The 17,456-nt window shown below is 32.9% G+C and overlaps 1 protein-coding gene across 1 annotated transcript in view; it reads left to right on the top strand.

The window, feature by feature from the left end:
- The window catches only part of Cht7 (chitinase 7), a 61,656-nt gene that overhangs the window by 40,920 nt on the left and 3,280 nt on the right, over positions 1-17,456 (top strand). Inside the window, exons 5-12 of the mRNA XM_013313966.1 lie at positions 2,711-2,890; positions 12,554-12,677; positions 12,969-13,150; positions 13,427-13,554; positions 14,239-14,363; positions 14,930-15,043; positions 15,183-15,382; positions 17,237-17,454. Coding sequence (XP_013169420.1) covers positions 2,711-2,890; positions 12,554-12,677; positions 12,969-13,150; positions 13,427-13,554; positions 14,239-14,363; positions 14,930-15,043; positions 15,183-15,382; positions 17,237-17,454 — 1,271 coding nt within the window. The remainder of the gene's footprint in view (positions 1-2,710; positions 2,891-12,553; positions 12,678-12,968; positions 13,151-13,426; positions 13,555-14,238; positions 14,364-14,929; positions 15,044-15,182; positions 15,383-17,236; positions 17,455-17,456) is intronic.

The following is a 17,456-nucleotide window of genomic DNA, read 5'->3' as shown; positions in this document are numbered from 1 at the left end:
CGTCGTGTACCTACATGTTTTTTGATTTTCGATTTACATTTATCCAACGTTCTTACAATGAAAAAAACGTCACAGTGCCTAGTCAACCTAACATAGGTTAGCTTCCGAGGTGATGAGGATGACAAGCTGTTCAAATATTTATTCAATGAATATTATATCAAACCTTTCGAATGTGACACAACTCAACTATGAAATATATTCACTAATGTTATTTTTTTATATAATATAAAACTCTTATATAATAACTAAGCGCCACAGACTATTACAAAACGGCTCAATTAAAGTTTAATTTGACCTCGCAGTACTCACAGACAAACCATCCGCTGTAACAGAGCGGACGCTTGTCTATAACTTAACAAAATAGCGTACTTAATTGACGTTGCAATTTTAAATAACTGTAACATTTAAACAACTACAGTTTTAACAAAAAAAAAGAAATCAAACGTAATAATAAAGAATTCATTCTGTAAACTTAAATATTTGTCAAATTATTTACGTTTTTAGGGTTCCGTACCTCATAGGAAAGAAACGGAACCCTTATAGGATAACTTTGTTGCCCGTCTGTCAAGACCCTTTTTTAACATAAAACGTTCCTGTAATATCAAACAATGTAATGTAAATATTATTTTATACATTAAGGAAATTGAATTTTAAATTAGCGACTCCAGCGTCCAACGTTAATTTTACTCGTAATTTGTTAAGCACTAATTGGTCGCAACCTATTTCTCATTGTACCCGCGGCCGCAGCGCACCGACTTCAAGCTTCATTGTATTATAGAGGGCATTAATAGGCAAATATTTACGTTTGTTAAAAGAAAAAAATATTTACTTTGCAATTAGCAAACTGCTAGATTAGATAACTCAATCTACACACTGATACATTGGAAAGCTTCCATGCGTAGGGAACAGAATTTTTAACAACTGTCCAGTCCTTTTTTAAATAATCCGAAACAAGTCGCTTGCTAGCTTGTTCAACCCCCAAATATCACCACGATCATCGGTCCTGTGCAACGTGCATACAGGACACTCCTTCAGCCTTGACCAGATCATTGAACAAATCGCTTACTTCTTTACAATTTTACTACAGAGTCCAACTGTTATGCGTCAAATCAGATGTTTAACAAAAAGTGTTGATTTTCTGTGCAACATTTCTTTCGCGACTGAATTTAAAGATTACAATAAGTATAACAAGGAGTTTTAACAACAAAAATGTTCATAATGAAGAAAGCTTCACGTTAATACGATGAAATAAAAGTAAAATGTACAAATAAATACAAAACAAACGTAGTTACAGGAAACAGTAAAAGAAAATAACATAATTGGAATTCCAACGTCGAGAGGAAACAATTATAACAAGGAGTGCCTTTTTACAAGCATTTCCTTGACGTTGCTTAAGCCGATAATAGATATAGGCGTAGCACTCTTTGCTGACAAACTTCAACTACATACACCAATAGTGATGTGCCAATGCATTATCAACAATATATCGATATCGATAGTCCTGTCGCGTAAAATCAAAATTTGTTAACTATTATAAAGAGAATAATGAGAACTAAATCATATTTATTCGTATTATATGTAAGTACTAAGTGTTACAACATTTAATTTGCTAAATAAATAACAATTGTTCATTAATAAGATTAAAAATGATAAATTATTACATTACGATTCACAATATATTATCATACTTGGCCGAATTGTTAATTAATTTAAAATAATCTCAATATACAATATGATATCTGTAACAATGTGCGACCGTAAATAATAAATTACAGTCAGCTTCAAATTAACCGCAGTTCCATTCTCTGCGGTGACAATGAATCTTAGACATGATAATAATTGGCCATAAACTTATTATTCTAGCCCGCGGTATGAACCGCTTCTCCACTTTCTAATGTAAAATTTACGACACTTCCTCGATAATTCTCGGTTTTGTAAAGGAAATAACCTTTTATCACTTCCTTGATTGTGCCCTTTTGTTGTGGCTTTTTATTATAGTGGTAAACTTAATAACTTAAAAACCTTATATTACAGAACTGTATAACAAAATATTTAGATTGAACTATTTTTACATTATTCCATTCGTCAAAGTTTCACATTTGACCTACGTCAAATTTCATCAAATAATGGATATCAATAGTCCTATGTGCTTCACTATACACATATACGAATACACCTCTAGAGCTTTCCCACGGCACAAAGCGTGGTAGAAGGCATTTTCACCTATTTTCACAGAGCCCCGACAAAAACCTCACCCATTTTCATAAAAGCAAAAGAACTCGGCGTTACAATAAAGGCGAGTTAAATAACGACATCGACATGGGGGCGTTTTTTATTCACGGCCCGCACTCGATGAGAAAACATTGTATTGTTTGGATTAGAGAAACTTTATCGGTTGTGGGATAAACGAAATAAATCGCTTTTGACACAATGGATAATGTAAGGACAAATTCATTTCGTTGGACCACAATGAATCAATAAACCTAAATACCAAACGATACAGAGAAAATTATGGATTTGTACTATACATGATACTTCATATGTTTGATATTATCATTCGATATGCTGGAAAAGAGTAATTTTCACTGCCTTAATAAAATAGATGTAAATTGTAGAATGCAAGAGTATCGATTTATAAGTTCTAATGCATGAATGTTGAACGTATATACATATAATTTTTATTAACAGATAAGGTGTATTTTTGGTACAGGTGGATGGTCATTTGGTACGCAGAAATTCAAAGAAATGTCGGCGACTAGGTACGCGCGTCAAACTTTCATCTACTCGGCAATACCGTACTTGCGCGACAGGAACTTCGACGGTCTAGACATTGATTGGGAGTACCCTAAAGGAGGAGACGACAAGAAGAACTACGTGTTGCTTTTGAAAGGTAAGAATTTATGAATCTTAAAGCATGACAAAATTAATTCTCTTAAGGCTACGTTGGTCTACAAAAATGGAACAATTCAATATAATAAACTCATTGTATGTTACATCTGACAATTAAATATGTTACAGCTTTGAGCTATAGTCACAATGTAACTGTGTATGTAACATACATTCGAAAAACTGAGTAAACGGGCTAAAAATCTTGTATAAAACCATGAGTCAAATCTTTCAATCATTAACTAAGTATTGAGGAAGGAAACAGTAACTAGTACAGATCGTTCCAATGATTCATGGCTGTCAGAAAGTTTGGTGTGTTACAGTGAAAGTCATCAAGCATCGATTGCTAATAAACGTGACTAATAAGTACTCAATGGTTACTTTGTAAATTATATTGAAAAGTACTAAAGTTGTAAAGGTTTGATGACATAATGACAAGAAATGGAAGAAATCTCTCCAATTTGTTGGTGTATGATTGCACATTTGTAACGTAAAATTATGAGTTATCTTTGTTAACGTAGGAACCGTCTCATTTTTGTTAAACAAATATACTTACCCTGGATTTAAACGTTGCCCACAAATCAAAACAATAAAATCATTAAAATAGTGAAACGATCGTAAGAAATATATAAAGAATACAAAATAGGTCGTTACCCGTATTCATCTGTATTGGATGGTCTCGTTCCAAAACGTTGGATACTGCAGCCGTTGTTAGCTCGGCCAAATATTGGCAAACATCGGACGCCGCCAGCTGTATCGGGGAAATAGATCGGAATTCAATGAAAAACATTCCTATATGGGTTTACTATCAACATTGTTTTTTTTTGACGAAACTAATCCATTTAAACTTTGTTTGTTATATGTTTTCTTTTTAATAAATTGATTTGTTTTTAATAATATAATATGAATATATTATCAAATATTCTATTTTTATTTAGAACCTTCTTTTAATATATAACTTTAAACAAAAGCCTAATAGTGGTAAGAATCAAGTTTCTTACGAATGTTATTTAACCTTCTTTTAGTTTATTACAAATGTTTTTACTAGACAATTTTAAGGGTTCCGTACCTCGAAAGGAAATACACGGAACCCTTATCGGATCACTTTGGTGTCCGTCCGTTTGACTGTTAAAACCCTTTTTTAAATAGGTTAAAGAGATACTTTTGATAATTTTGGTGTTTGTTCAATATTGTAGCAACATTGACAAATCACTTTGCAATCTCACAATCGAGATGTTTAAAAACATCTTGTAACTAAAGTAATATGAAATGTCGAAAATTGGATTAAGTTTTATTTTTTAAACGAATCAAAACAGATTACAACATTTTAAAGCTTCAGTTCTTTTTAATTACATTACATATGTATGCACATTGAAATATGAAAAACAACTTGGTAAATATACCGCTGTCCTCTCGTTCTCCCTAACGTATTTTAGGGTCAAGGACCTGGGATGCGTTTTTTCTATTTCTTTTTTAAAACTTACAACCTTTAAAACTGTGGAAATGTTTGCCCGATACATAAAAATGAATATTCATTAAAACTGGTTTGTTTCAACGCTCTACAATTCGATGTGGTATCGAAAGTTGGCAAACTGTGCGGAACAAATGTTTCGATATCGTTCAATTTTGTGACTGCGCTATCAAAACACAATTTATATAGTACCCGCACCTGTCGCATCGCTATTGCGATACTGCATTGATGAAATTTTAATTCGCCACAGCGGAGATCCGACGTTCCGCATTATTAAAATATTAAACGACAGAACAGATTTTATCGTTCCGCAAAAATAAACCTGTGGTTACGGAAATGGAAATAAAACAATGCAATTTAAAAGATATTTTAAATAATTTTTGTTACTTTTAATTAAAACATCAGATAGATGGGTCACCCTATTAATAGTCAAATCGACGACTATTTTCAAATTGGGAGGCAATATTAATTGTAACCTTGCCTTGCTTTATACCAATGTGTTTTTCAATTACCGATTTACATATGTACATTTATCCGACGTTCTTACGGTGAAGGAAAACATCGTGATGCAACCTGCACATATCTGAGAAGAAATTCAAAAGATATGTGTGAAGTCAACCAACCCGCAATTGTCCAGCGTGGTTGACTATGGCCTCATCACCCTTAACTTAGGTTAGGCTCCGTGCCCCTCGGTGGGGACGTATAGTGAGTTGATGATGATGATTAATTTCAAGCCAATGTTACAAATGACGTCACCAATTAATCTAAGCTTATTTTACTAAGAGACTTGGTGAAGACATGAACATGCCTTAATGAATGTTTGGATTCTATTCCAAATTTTAATTATTTAATATTGGAATAACAAAACTCTTAAACATTTAATCGTGATTAATTACGTAACTATTACATTAGGACTATGTCTATGGTCAAAGCATTATCTTGTCCCTACATTATTAGCAGTATGTACAACGTAAACAGAATTAACTTCAGACCCAAGTCAGTTGTCTAGGTAAGTTAAGTTTACCTAGATCTAAACTTGAGATATGGTAATAGTATTAAGTACAGTATTATGTTTGTACATGTCCTTTGGTTTGATTAACGCCACTTTGTTATTCCAAATTATGCTCCTATTGATATTCAATAACGGAGATTAGTTTTGGGATAAGTGTTGTTCGAATTAGTTTGTTTAACTTGTTTTAATTAAATATTATTTTAATTCTAAAGGGAATGTTATATTCGAAATTATTAATTGGTTTTAGAAATTATTCCTTTGTTTGATTATTTCTATTAATAAGTAAAACCGTTTTATATATCTTACTAATATTATAAATACGATTGTTTGTATGGATGAATGTTTGTTACAAGTTATATATGCATATCGCTGAAATTTGGCATACGTGTAAAACGTATTCTGGAAGAACACATACATTATTATATTTTTTTTCATTCCGCGGAGTCGCGGGAGACTGCTGGTATTTGATATTATGCTCAAAGCTCAATTTCTTTAAAATAACATTTTACATCATAGGTATCCATCCGATATTCATCTATCAATTACTTCAATGATATATCCACCGTTCAAGACCTTTTTGTGCAATCAATAATCATAGAGCACTCAACTGTTGTTTAACGCAATCGTGCTATATTGCGTCAGTCCTTTCCTGTCGATTTCAAAACGGTCTAGACTGCCTCTATGCTTTAGTATTAATAACCCTGTATATTTAATAAGGAATAACCAATCAATGAATAGCTATTACTAATTTTAGTGTTAGTAAATTACCTACAACTTAAGAGTTATCTTAATATATTTTATTTATTGAATTACTTGTAAGTTATCCGAAAAGCTAATTTTTATAACCTTCAAAAACAATTTTGATGTCAAAAATATTACTTTTACTTAAAATAACATTTTCAAAATTGACTTGAACATTTACATATTTTTATTCAAGCCATTAACAGATGACAGTTATATTTGGGCGAAACGAATTGTTACTTGTCATCTAGAAAATTGTTCTGTCGCCGTAGACTCCCGGGACGAGGGACACGGTACAATTTCGCTTTAATCAAATTTTTAACGTTACATACAGAGTATGTTTGAAAAATAAGTTAACATGCACTTGTAAATTAGCATTGCTGTTTATGGATCATAATTTTTATGAACCGTACTTATTTTACAAACGATCAAGCGCATCTGGATTCGCCGAAATAGCGAAGCAAACGCTACCCGTAGACATCCGATACCGCAAAGCGTTGCCTAATTTAATCGACGGAGGAGGAGACGCGCATAAAGAGAATATTTCCCCTTCTTATGCGTCCCTTCCTCCGTCATATCCTAATAAATAATATGAAATCAAATGATCCAAATTACTTTGTCAATAATAATAAATCACAATGGATTCACTTGTTAGGACTGTAGACGATTTAAATGGAATTGACATATAAGCTTATAATACTTATTTGGAAACAAAACATTAGTATTTTTACCTTAGTATCGGTCGGTCAGGAAAAAATAAATTCTAAAAAACCTAACTTGTAAGTCATTGATTTTTTTATACTAATCTGAAAAGCTTTTTTTCTTAAATAATATAAAACGTCGAACTCATAAACTTGAATTTAAAGACGTGTATGTTTAAGTCTTAAACTGAAACGCGAATGGCGACGTTCCGTAATTCGTCGACATAAAACAAAATCATTCTGATTGTAAGTTATCTCTACTGCTTCAATGTTTTGTCTAATAACATTGCGAAGATTCGTAAATTAACTAGAAAGTGTATCTTAAGTCAATGTGATAGAATACATTTTACTTCATGAATGCAGAGAGGACATAAACATTCGTGGAAGTGGTAAATTGCTCATTGCTTTGTACTCGAAAAGTTTATGGGCGGGTAACAAAGTATGGAAATGGATAATTTTCTCTCATCTAATATTTTTGTTACTCAACAAAGAGCTTGTTTAGCACACTTAAAAGTTTTAAAAGCTCATAAACATCTCCACCGCAGCAGGGCCTGTGAGTTTTGAAGAATTTATAACTAAAGTAAATTACGTATTAGAAATTTACAAATTTTTACAAATACTTAGGCCCTTTGTACTCAAGGCAAAGTAAATCTTCGAAACCCGAGCAGTTCAGTCGCTAATACTGACCAGACTCAACGATGTGTTACGGAACCCCGCAATGCGATTCTCGTGACGGAAAAGTACATTAATTTCGACGATTTACGTTGACTCGTGTACGAAGTGCTTTAAATTGATAATTATGATATTAAAAATTGTAACACTTACGTTCTTGATATATAAGAAGAGGATCAAAAGTTAATAAAAACACGTAAAGTCGTGTAGCGCACAATCGTAACGAGCTGAGCTGACATTTGGCTAGCCGTCAGCTGTTAGCCTTGTAAACGCACTGGCCGCTACATTTGCCGCCACTTACTTTCTAAATTCCCAAATGAATTCTTCTTATATAAAACGGATTTGTAAAAATAATATTTGCTGATACCTTAATTGTCTACTACTATATGTGAATAATATACTAACTGTCGCACGCGACTCCGTCCGCGCGGAATTAAAATAAATAAAATTAGTGGGCTATGTGTTCTTTCAGACTATGTTCTGTATGTATAATTTCATCCAGATCCGTCCAGCCGTTCTAGAGATACCCTCAAACAAACACCTATGTATTCGCCCATCCATCCATCCTTCCATCTATCCGTCTAAACATTCGAATTTATAATATTAGTAAGAAGTAACTAAGATGTGACTAAATGTGAATAATTGAATTAAAATAAAATATTTTATAGTATAATAGAATGTGCAAAATAGCCAGCGGCTACTTATTTCGATGAATGAGTTAAGTGACTACTGGTTTTTACCAAATCCGAGGTGGTTTCAGATCAATTTATATGAAAAGGGTTAGTGGAATATGACTAAATATAGTCAAGAGGTCTGATAGCTTCTTTAGCTAATAGTATTAATAAACAAGCCCAATTCTACACTTACCAATTCAACTTGTCTCGTTAAAGCTTCGTCAGTTCGTACAAGGCTTAATTAAGCACTAACATTCAGGTGTATCTTTCTCAGTAAGACACATAGTAAACAAGACCTTACTTAGTTCCTCGCACTCGACTAAAGTAAACAGAAATCTATTCCAAGTTGAGAACACCTGGATTCCCGTTGAATTTCCTCAACAAATTACCTACACCTTTTACGCTTGAAGGCTTCGCTGGTAATGAAAAATAAACAAGGATGTGTAGGCGTCAGCGAGGAAACGACTTCGTATCTTTAAATTTTCTCCTTTCCTTTGTTTAGTATGAAATTGCCACCTTTCTGGGATTAAAATCTTGTATGCGTTGATTTTGCGTAGGATGTTTGCGGAGATGAAATTTTTTGTACTAAATTTTTTGCCGAATTTCATTTTTCGCTGTCTTTTACGATATATCCAACGTACAGACAATCAAACCAATATTTAATTAATTAAAGAATGCTTGAACTACATAACTATAAGGCTTAAATTATGGCTACATTCCATGCAAACTCTTTCAATTCATAGTCTGGTAAAGCGATATAAAATTGATCTTAAATAAAGCGAATTTCGACGGGTCAAGAAAGAATATGTTCCGCTAAATTTGAATACGATGCATATTCGTTTCAGTTCCACAGTTTCGTATCAAAATGTCCTTTGAACAAAGGCCCGGGTTTTGCGAGTGTGCCAACATACGCCGTCAAATTTACATTTAAACTGAGCCCGTCTTTACACTTCTGTTAAAGTAAAATTCTTTCACTTTTTCATTTCTAAAATTAACCGATTTCTGAATTCTAAAAGATGTTAGTAGCTGAATTTAAAATTAAGTAGAATAAAATAAAAATGTTAAATCTATTGCACATTTTACTTACTGTAAAAGAGAAAATTCTATGCTATTAATATAAAGAACGTCTTAGGGGAAAATCGTTTCCACAAATACCACAAAGTATCTCCTTAATGCTTCGAAGAAAGTCGCGAGAGAGGCGCATCTGATAATAAATACCTACCAAGAAAATTGCCAACTTGCTTCGCTCTCGTTTAATGCTCGAATAAAATTGCCCATTTTTATTGATTTACGATGATTCAGTGAATCCCCCACATTATACCATTTACGATTATTGTTTTACTTCCACTTAACGTTTTATCGGATTTTTACTATTGGGATGTAGGATTCGCTATTGACTTTTTATACCTAGTTCTTGGGTAAGTCATATCAGTTCTCAAAAACCACTTACAGGATATTTATATTTATGTACTAGCTGTCGCCCGCGACTCCGGCCCCTTGGCATTGAAATAATTAAATGTGTTTTTACGGACTATGTTCTATATCTATGCTAAATTTCATTGAGATCCATGCTGTCGTTCTGGAGATACCTTTCAGGAAAAACATCCATCCATCCAAATGTACGCATCTATAATATTAGTAAGATTGTGTTTGGTCAGATGTATACATCATAATGTAATCTTATTAAAGTTATTCTGAGTTATAAAATTATTCCTTATCTTACTCGTATTGTAATTTTGTGTCATGAAAAATTATTTTGGTCTTAAAATACTTCCAATGTATATGTGTTTTGTATGGTCATAGTCGTTGCGTTTGTATACAGCATCGAACACCGTAAAAATAAATTTCAGCTATTCTATAAATATTTAATGAAAATACTGCGGGTTTCAGAACATTAACAGGTTTAAATTTCATCAGCTATCAACCGCAGTGGATGTCAGAACGCCGCGGCAACCTCACTCGTAAATTAAGTCCCGCACAATTTTGATATTGGATCAATGTATACGTTCATAAATAACGAGCTGTCTTGATACGTCCTTTATTTAAAATGTACCCCTGTCAGATACCTTTATTTAGATGTGTTGCGGTGATTTTTTTACGGTTATTCAAATTTATTTATTTCAATAATTGGTTAAGGCCAAACAATTTCCAACAACCAAAAAAATATATATAAAATCGTAATTATTTGTTGATGATAAAGTCAATAATAATTTGAAATAGTACAAGAAAGTATCATCATCATCAGCTCACTATATGTCCCCACCGAGGGGCTCGGAGCCTACCCTAAGTTAAGGGTGATAAGGCCATAGTCAACCACGCTGGCCAAGTGCGGGTTGGATGACTTCACACATATCTTTGAATTTCTTCTCAGATATGTGCAAGTTGCATCACGATGTTTTCCTTCACCGTAATAACATTGTATAAATGTACATATGTAAATCGGAAATCGAAAAACACATTGGTGCACGGCGGGATTCGAACCCAGGGCCTGTAGATTTTAAGTCAAGTCCTTGACCACTGAGCCTCCTAAGCTCCAAGAAAGTATAATATAATAAAAATAAAAATATGACAGCATCAGTTTTTTTTTGCGGAATAAATGGCTTAAAAATCTAACTGCACTTTATTAGTTTTTTACGAAACTGACTCATTCAGATGCACGTCCTTGACATTTTAACAAGGTAAAGATAATGTTTTGAGTACCAACATTGTTTTTTTTTGTATTGTAATACCTTAATCGTGACCTCATAATATCAAATTCGTGTTACGTAAACTTTAAATTTATATATTTTTTGTTCAAATATATTTAGATTTGAATGAAGCTTATTTAAATACTAGCTATCGCATCTCAGTCCGCACAGGTTAGAAAAAAAACTAAGTAAAGTAACCTATGTGTTTTTCTAGATTTGTGCCAAATTTCATCAAAGTCCGTTATGTCGTTCCGGAGATACCTTCAAACAAACATCCATCCATCTAAACTTTCGCATTTATAATATTAGCAAGAGTAAGAATAAGATATAAGATTGATTTCTTTGTAGTATGTTATTTTTGGTTAGAACAAATAATTGAAGAGGAGACCTTTGAGTTAAATAACGTAAGATTATAAATAATTGGTAAAGCTATATTTCGTATGGAACAAATGGGATTTTAACAACCAGGTTCCCGTTCACTTTTAGCGAATTCACGTCTCGCGTGGCATGACTAAATTGTGGGAACTTTATTCATTAGAACCGGGTATTTTGTTCTCGACTAAACTGTCAAGACAAATTGACATTCTAGCTCAATTGACATCAGCAATTTAGAAATATCACAGATTAAACTAAATATTCAAGAAGGTATGTTCGATTTACTAAAGACGTTCCTAATAGAAATAGAAGTTACTTAATAAATGTACATCTAGCTAAATGGATAGAGATTATTAATCATCATAATCCTGGGAGATCGATTTATTCAACAAAGATATCAACTTCTGTCAGACATAGTCTAAAACGGTACTAAAAATGTATGACACATACGAGAATTTATAGTAAAAACAAAAATCTTACTAATATTATACGTATTGGGAATGTTAAGACGGATGGATGGATGTTTGTTTGAAGGTATCTTCAAAATAGCTTCTTGGATCTCAATAAAATTTGTTATAAATTTCGAACAACACTACTAGTTAAGTTTTATTTTTTATTCCCCGGATTGCAGATGGAGTCACGGGCGACAGCTAGTACTTAATAAGCTGAAATCCCAGTTATAGCACTTCTCCTATTGTCCTTGCTACATTTAGAGTCGATTAAACCTTTCTAAAATACCTCTCTATAATCGTGTTGACCTACAAAACTTGCCTTTTGCTCCTTACAATTATATTCGCATTAAACGAGTATCGTATTATGAAGAGCAGTATACAAAATAATGTTTTAACAAATAACAAGCTTGTCAAACACAAAGCTACGTTGAAAGAAATGTAATTTATTTCTTTTTTTTATGTCTCGAGTGAAATTAAAGAGATTTTCTGTAATCAATATATTATACTTTGTTTATTTGACTAATTTATAAAAGTTCCATTCTTATAAATTGAAAGTTAGTTATGAAATCTTAATAAAATTGGGATGAATCAAGTCCATTATCAACAAAATATTCATTTAGCCATCGTTCAATCATAAGCGAAAAACCCCTTGAACGGGATGGATATATAAACTCATCGAAAGCAATCTTGGTATTCAAAGTAAGTCCGAAATGTGGATGCATTTTTTTGGTATACGATATCACGCACTTTAAAGAATGTAGCATTCCATTTTTGAATTTTTGAAGTAAATAAAAAAAATCGAGTTCGTTTCAAATATTTAATTCAAGAATAGAAAAGTGCCAAGAGAAATTAAAACTAAATTTCTGACATCTTTTATTGCAGAACTTAGAGAAGCATTCGAGGCGGAGGCTCAAGAAGTGAAGAAGCCACGTCTCCTACTCACTGCTGCTGTGCCAGTCGGCCCTGACAACATCAAGAGTGGTTATGATGTCCCAGCTGTCGCTAGGTAAAACATAACAATGACATTTTCAGATAGAATAGAAAGACATTATAATATCTAGTGTCATTAAATATTTGGTCAATAAAATAATATTTTTTCTCAATCCTTCCAGCGGTAGGTAGACGATCGATTTTTTGTTTTTTTCCTATAGATTTAAAAAAAATTCGGAGACAAAAGTTTTGTATCTGCCATCAGATAAACTGACAGATAGATGGTTTAGACATAATATCTTTCTGTAACAAATTACTTAACTCTTGTATATTGCTTAATACATAACTCACTTCCTTTCTTCATTAGCTATCTGGACTTCATCAACGTTATGGCATACGACTTCCACGGCAAGTGGGAGCGAGAGACGGGTCACAACGCACCGCTGTATGCTCCCTCCTCAGACTCGGAATGGCGCAAGCAGCTGTCAGTTGACCACGCCGCACATCTTTGGGTCAAGCTGGGTGCGCCTAAGGAGAAACTTATTATAGGTATGGAGCATCTAATTAGTAGAACAAGACATTACTAAATCTTATGAATATTAACGTGAAACATAGACATGAAGATTTAGGTTTTTATCATATTATAAATATACCGATTTTTGGTATCAACCAAATTAATTGCAAGATACTGATTTAATATGAATCCGAATGCCAAATTAAAATTTATTTAATTTTTTAAATTACATATATACACGTAATGTATTTGAGAAGTGTCTTTGGGTTCAAATTACGATCATCAAAGGGTAAGACGCAGTCAAATTTCAGGTATGCCGACTTACGGACGGACTTTCACTCTCTCCAACACTAACAACTTCAAAGTAAATTCCCCGGCAAGCGGGGGCGGTAAGGCTGGCGAGTACACAAAGGAGAGCGGCTTCCTCGCTTATTATGAGGTAATTTTAATTAAAAAATCTCTTCTTCTCTGTGACATTAGATTCCTGTATAATTAAGTTGAAAGGTTGCTTTGCGTTATTCTTAGGAACTAGCAATCAGATTTTAAAAAATCCTTTTATATTTAACAACCGTATAAAAAGAATTATTTACGATACGCCGTAAAAAGACAAGCAAGACACAAAGAATTATAATACTAGGGAAGCAGGAAGATATGAATATTTACTGTAATTGTTAAGAGTTAGGTAGATAACCCCAGTTTTATACTAAATGAACAACACAAGTGATTTCAGAACCTTAATATTCCATCCTGTCTTAATACTTTACACGCTTCATCAAATATTTATGAGCGAGTTGGGAATATTTCATTTGTTTCTGGAATGATTTTCAAGCCTTTAATGTATTTAGAAGCTTTGAATTTCAGTCCGCATTCATCGCTATCGTTTCGGGAATTCGCTATGAATGGTATTCGAGTCTCACGTAAATAGCAGATGGAAATGCTTGACGTTAATTTTAGAACGTAATTAATAAGTACTTATTGGGTTTTATCTGAGTAAAATACGTCAGATTTTAAACATGTATTTTTTAATCAATACAATATTAAATGACAGAAAAATTTTTGGTGTTAATAGCAACTTGGACCAAATTAATTAAACATTTTGGTTATATTTGATATCATATTACAGGTTTGCGAAATGCTACGTAACGGTGCAGCGTATGTCTGGGATGATGAAATGAAGGTGCCGTATGCTATTCACGGTGATCAATGGGTCGGTTTTGATGATGAAAAGTCAATCAGGATTAAGATGAGGTGTGTAATAAATTTCTATCATTTCCTTGGTACGCTTTTAAATCTTCATTTGTTTTAGGAATGTTAAAAATTTGTAAATACACTCAAAATGCTATACATAAATGTTTTCAATAGTTTTGTTAGAGCTTTTGACAAGTCGCAGTGAAATCTCTCGCTGCTCAATTCGCAGGTGACAAGCAATCACGTTCACAAACACCTAACAGCAAATGTTTGCAAACTGATGGAATTAAGCTTCGTGCACACGCGAGCTTTGATCGCGGTTAAATCCACTTGATTGACTTTTGTTGAATCAACCTCTTTCTGCTGGTCTAAAGGCAATCAACAATAAAACGAGCACATATTTTTTATTCAACAATATTGTTCTACGCTTTTTCATCAAAAATACTATAAATCCAACAAAGGGAAACATTCGGAAACATTTTATTCTTTCGGTCTCTACTACACAATATTTCACTGAAGTACTTACTCATTTCTATTTATAGCTAAGACACATCTAGTACATAAAATTTATTTTATGGAGATAGTCTTTGTTTGTTATTCATTTACATGTTTTTTTCTGTCATCAGATGGATCAAGGACAACGGTTTCGGAGGTGCCATGGTATGGACTGTGGATATGGACGATTTCAGCGGAGATGTATGTGGCAATGACGTCAAATACCCACTTATTGGAGCTATGCGGTACGAATAACTTTTAATCACAAATTCCAAAGACAATCTGCTTTATATTTTAATCCTGGTGATGGAATTTATGTACTCTCTCTTTGTCTGCTTTTAACAATTTTAAACTTAATATAATTTCATCTAATTTTTTATTTAGAGAGGAACTTCGTGGTATTTCTCGAGGAAAAGACGCGAAGGATGTTGACTGGTCTACTGTAGCCGAGAGTATAGTTATTGACGTCACCGAAAAACCTCAACCAATAAAGATCAGTTTGAGTGATGTACTCAGCAAAGTCAAGAAGCCTACAAAGACCATCATAGTTAAGAACGCTAATTCACCACTCGCTGATAAGAACAGTAAGTACAAAATAAGCACATTAATACATGATGATAAAATTAAATTTGCTTGTCGATTAAAAAAATATATCAAGTGGCAACCTTAAAAATTGCTTGTCGATGCAACAACAAAATCAAGGGACAACCCTAAAAATAATAATGATCATCCTATACTTATTCTCTTTTTAAAAACAAAGACACAATATTTTTATACAACATTTACGATAGTGGAATTCAACGTTTAGACCCAGGTAAAATAATTAAGGAGAAAGGCTTTTCTAACTTTAATAAACGAAATTAATATTTCTGAGAAGACTAACTAAACAAAGTCTTTAGAACTTAATGAAATATCTTCTGACAAACATATTACTTGTAGAGATAATGAATATTCGGAAAGTGAAGTAAACCAATATTAAAATAGTCTAGACGAAATCCAATTTGCTCCAAATATCCAAAACGCGAACACGGCCTTTCGACTTTGATGATTAACAATGTAACAAGATATAGTGAGTCTAGTTGTTAAGACGACTACTTTTAGTGTAATATTAGCCGTCGCCCGCTCCTTAAAAATATTTTTAAGTATCCTATGTATTATTCCAGACTATGTTCTACATCTATGCCAAATTTCATCGAGATCCATGCAGCCGTTCTGGGGATATCTTCCAGCAAACATCCATCCATCCATATAAACATTCGCATTTATAATATTAGTAAGATTAAATTAGTGATCTCCAAGTGATAGTAACTCAATCGTCATAATATAGAAAGCATCATTAATTGTTGAATGTCATTAATAATTGCATGATAAATCTATCTCTAGCCTTTTATTCACTGAGCTGGCAAACAAAAGTAATTTTGATATTTTTCTCACGCTTTCCATTTCTGAAATCACTCATTTAACTTTCTAAAGATCTTTTAATGTTTATACTAAATGTCATTGCTCTTAAAATCGTGGTCACCTTACTGTTAGATGGATAAACAGCTCTATGGATTTCTCTGAAATTTGGCACAGATGTAGAACATAGCCAGGAAAAACATGTAGGTTACATTTTTTTTTAATTTATCGTGGACGGGGTTGTGGCGACAGCTAGTTATGTTTATAATTTACAAATTTTTATTTTAATAAAAAAATATTCATAAGAAGCAACATATAAATATAACATGATTTATAATTCGTCTTGACGCTAACTCTCATTATTTTAAACTATCTACGTAAACACCGAATAACGTGTAAAGTGAAACATTTAAGTGGAGTGTTCGCGGCACTAAAAGCTACAAATCTTCAAAAGGAGTGCCGCAAGGGTCATTCTTTGGTACTCCGATGTTTCTGTCAACAACAGCTAAGAACGTTTACAACATTGTCGCTAAAAGTTTCAAACATCGAGTGCTTTTACGTTGAAGTCTTTAAAATCCAAACAGCACTGAGCTCTTGTCACGTACCCATTTGTATGAAACACTACGAATAGAATGATAAAAGCGCGGGTCTTGAAAATATGGAACATGCTAATAGCATGTGTAAGTCCCTTTTAGTTTATGGTTATGCTGTAACATGTTATCGCTTTTATGTTTTTTTTTTTGATAATAAATAACGTGTTTTATATAACTATTCTTTTTGAAAGCTTTCGACAAATTTTCTTGCTTGAAATTGTCATTTATTTCGGAAGTAATTTTCTAAATGTCTTTTGTCGCGACACACCAGATGTAGCCGTAACTTTTTCTTGGAAATAAATTCTTATACTTTTAAAAATAAAAAAGCAATTGCGAAATTTTTTCGACTTAATATTGTCTGCTACAAATTAAATTGTCTTATTCAATTCCTCTTTATTCCGTGTTAATTATGTACTCAAACTATTATATTCTATTTTTTTTTTCTAGAACGTGAAGCTCAAGTCCTCTGTTACTTGACATCCTGGTCATCCAAAAGACCTAGCGGCGGTAGATTTATGCCTGAAAATGTTGACGCCAATCTTTGTACTCATGTTATCTTTGCGTTTGCCACCCTCAAAGACCACAAACTAGCGGAAGCTGACGAAAAAGACGCAGATATGTACGACAAAGTTGTTGCACTTAGGGAAAAGAACCCTAATTTGAAGGT

The sequence above is a fragment of the Papilio xuthus genome, unplaced genomic scaffold (genome assembly GCF_000836235.2).
Source record: "Papilio xuthus unplaced genomic scaffold, Pxut_1.1 DF827542.1, whole genome shotgun sequence".
NCBI lineage: Eukaryota > Metazoa > Arthropoda > Insecta > Lepidoptera > Papilionidae > Papilio > Papilio xuthus.
The sequence above is the reverse complement of the archived record's forward strand: the minus strand, read 5'-3'. Positions and strand labels throughout refer to the sequence as shown.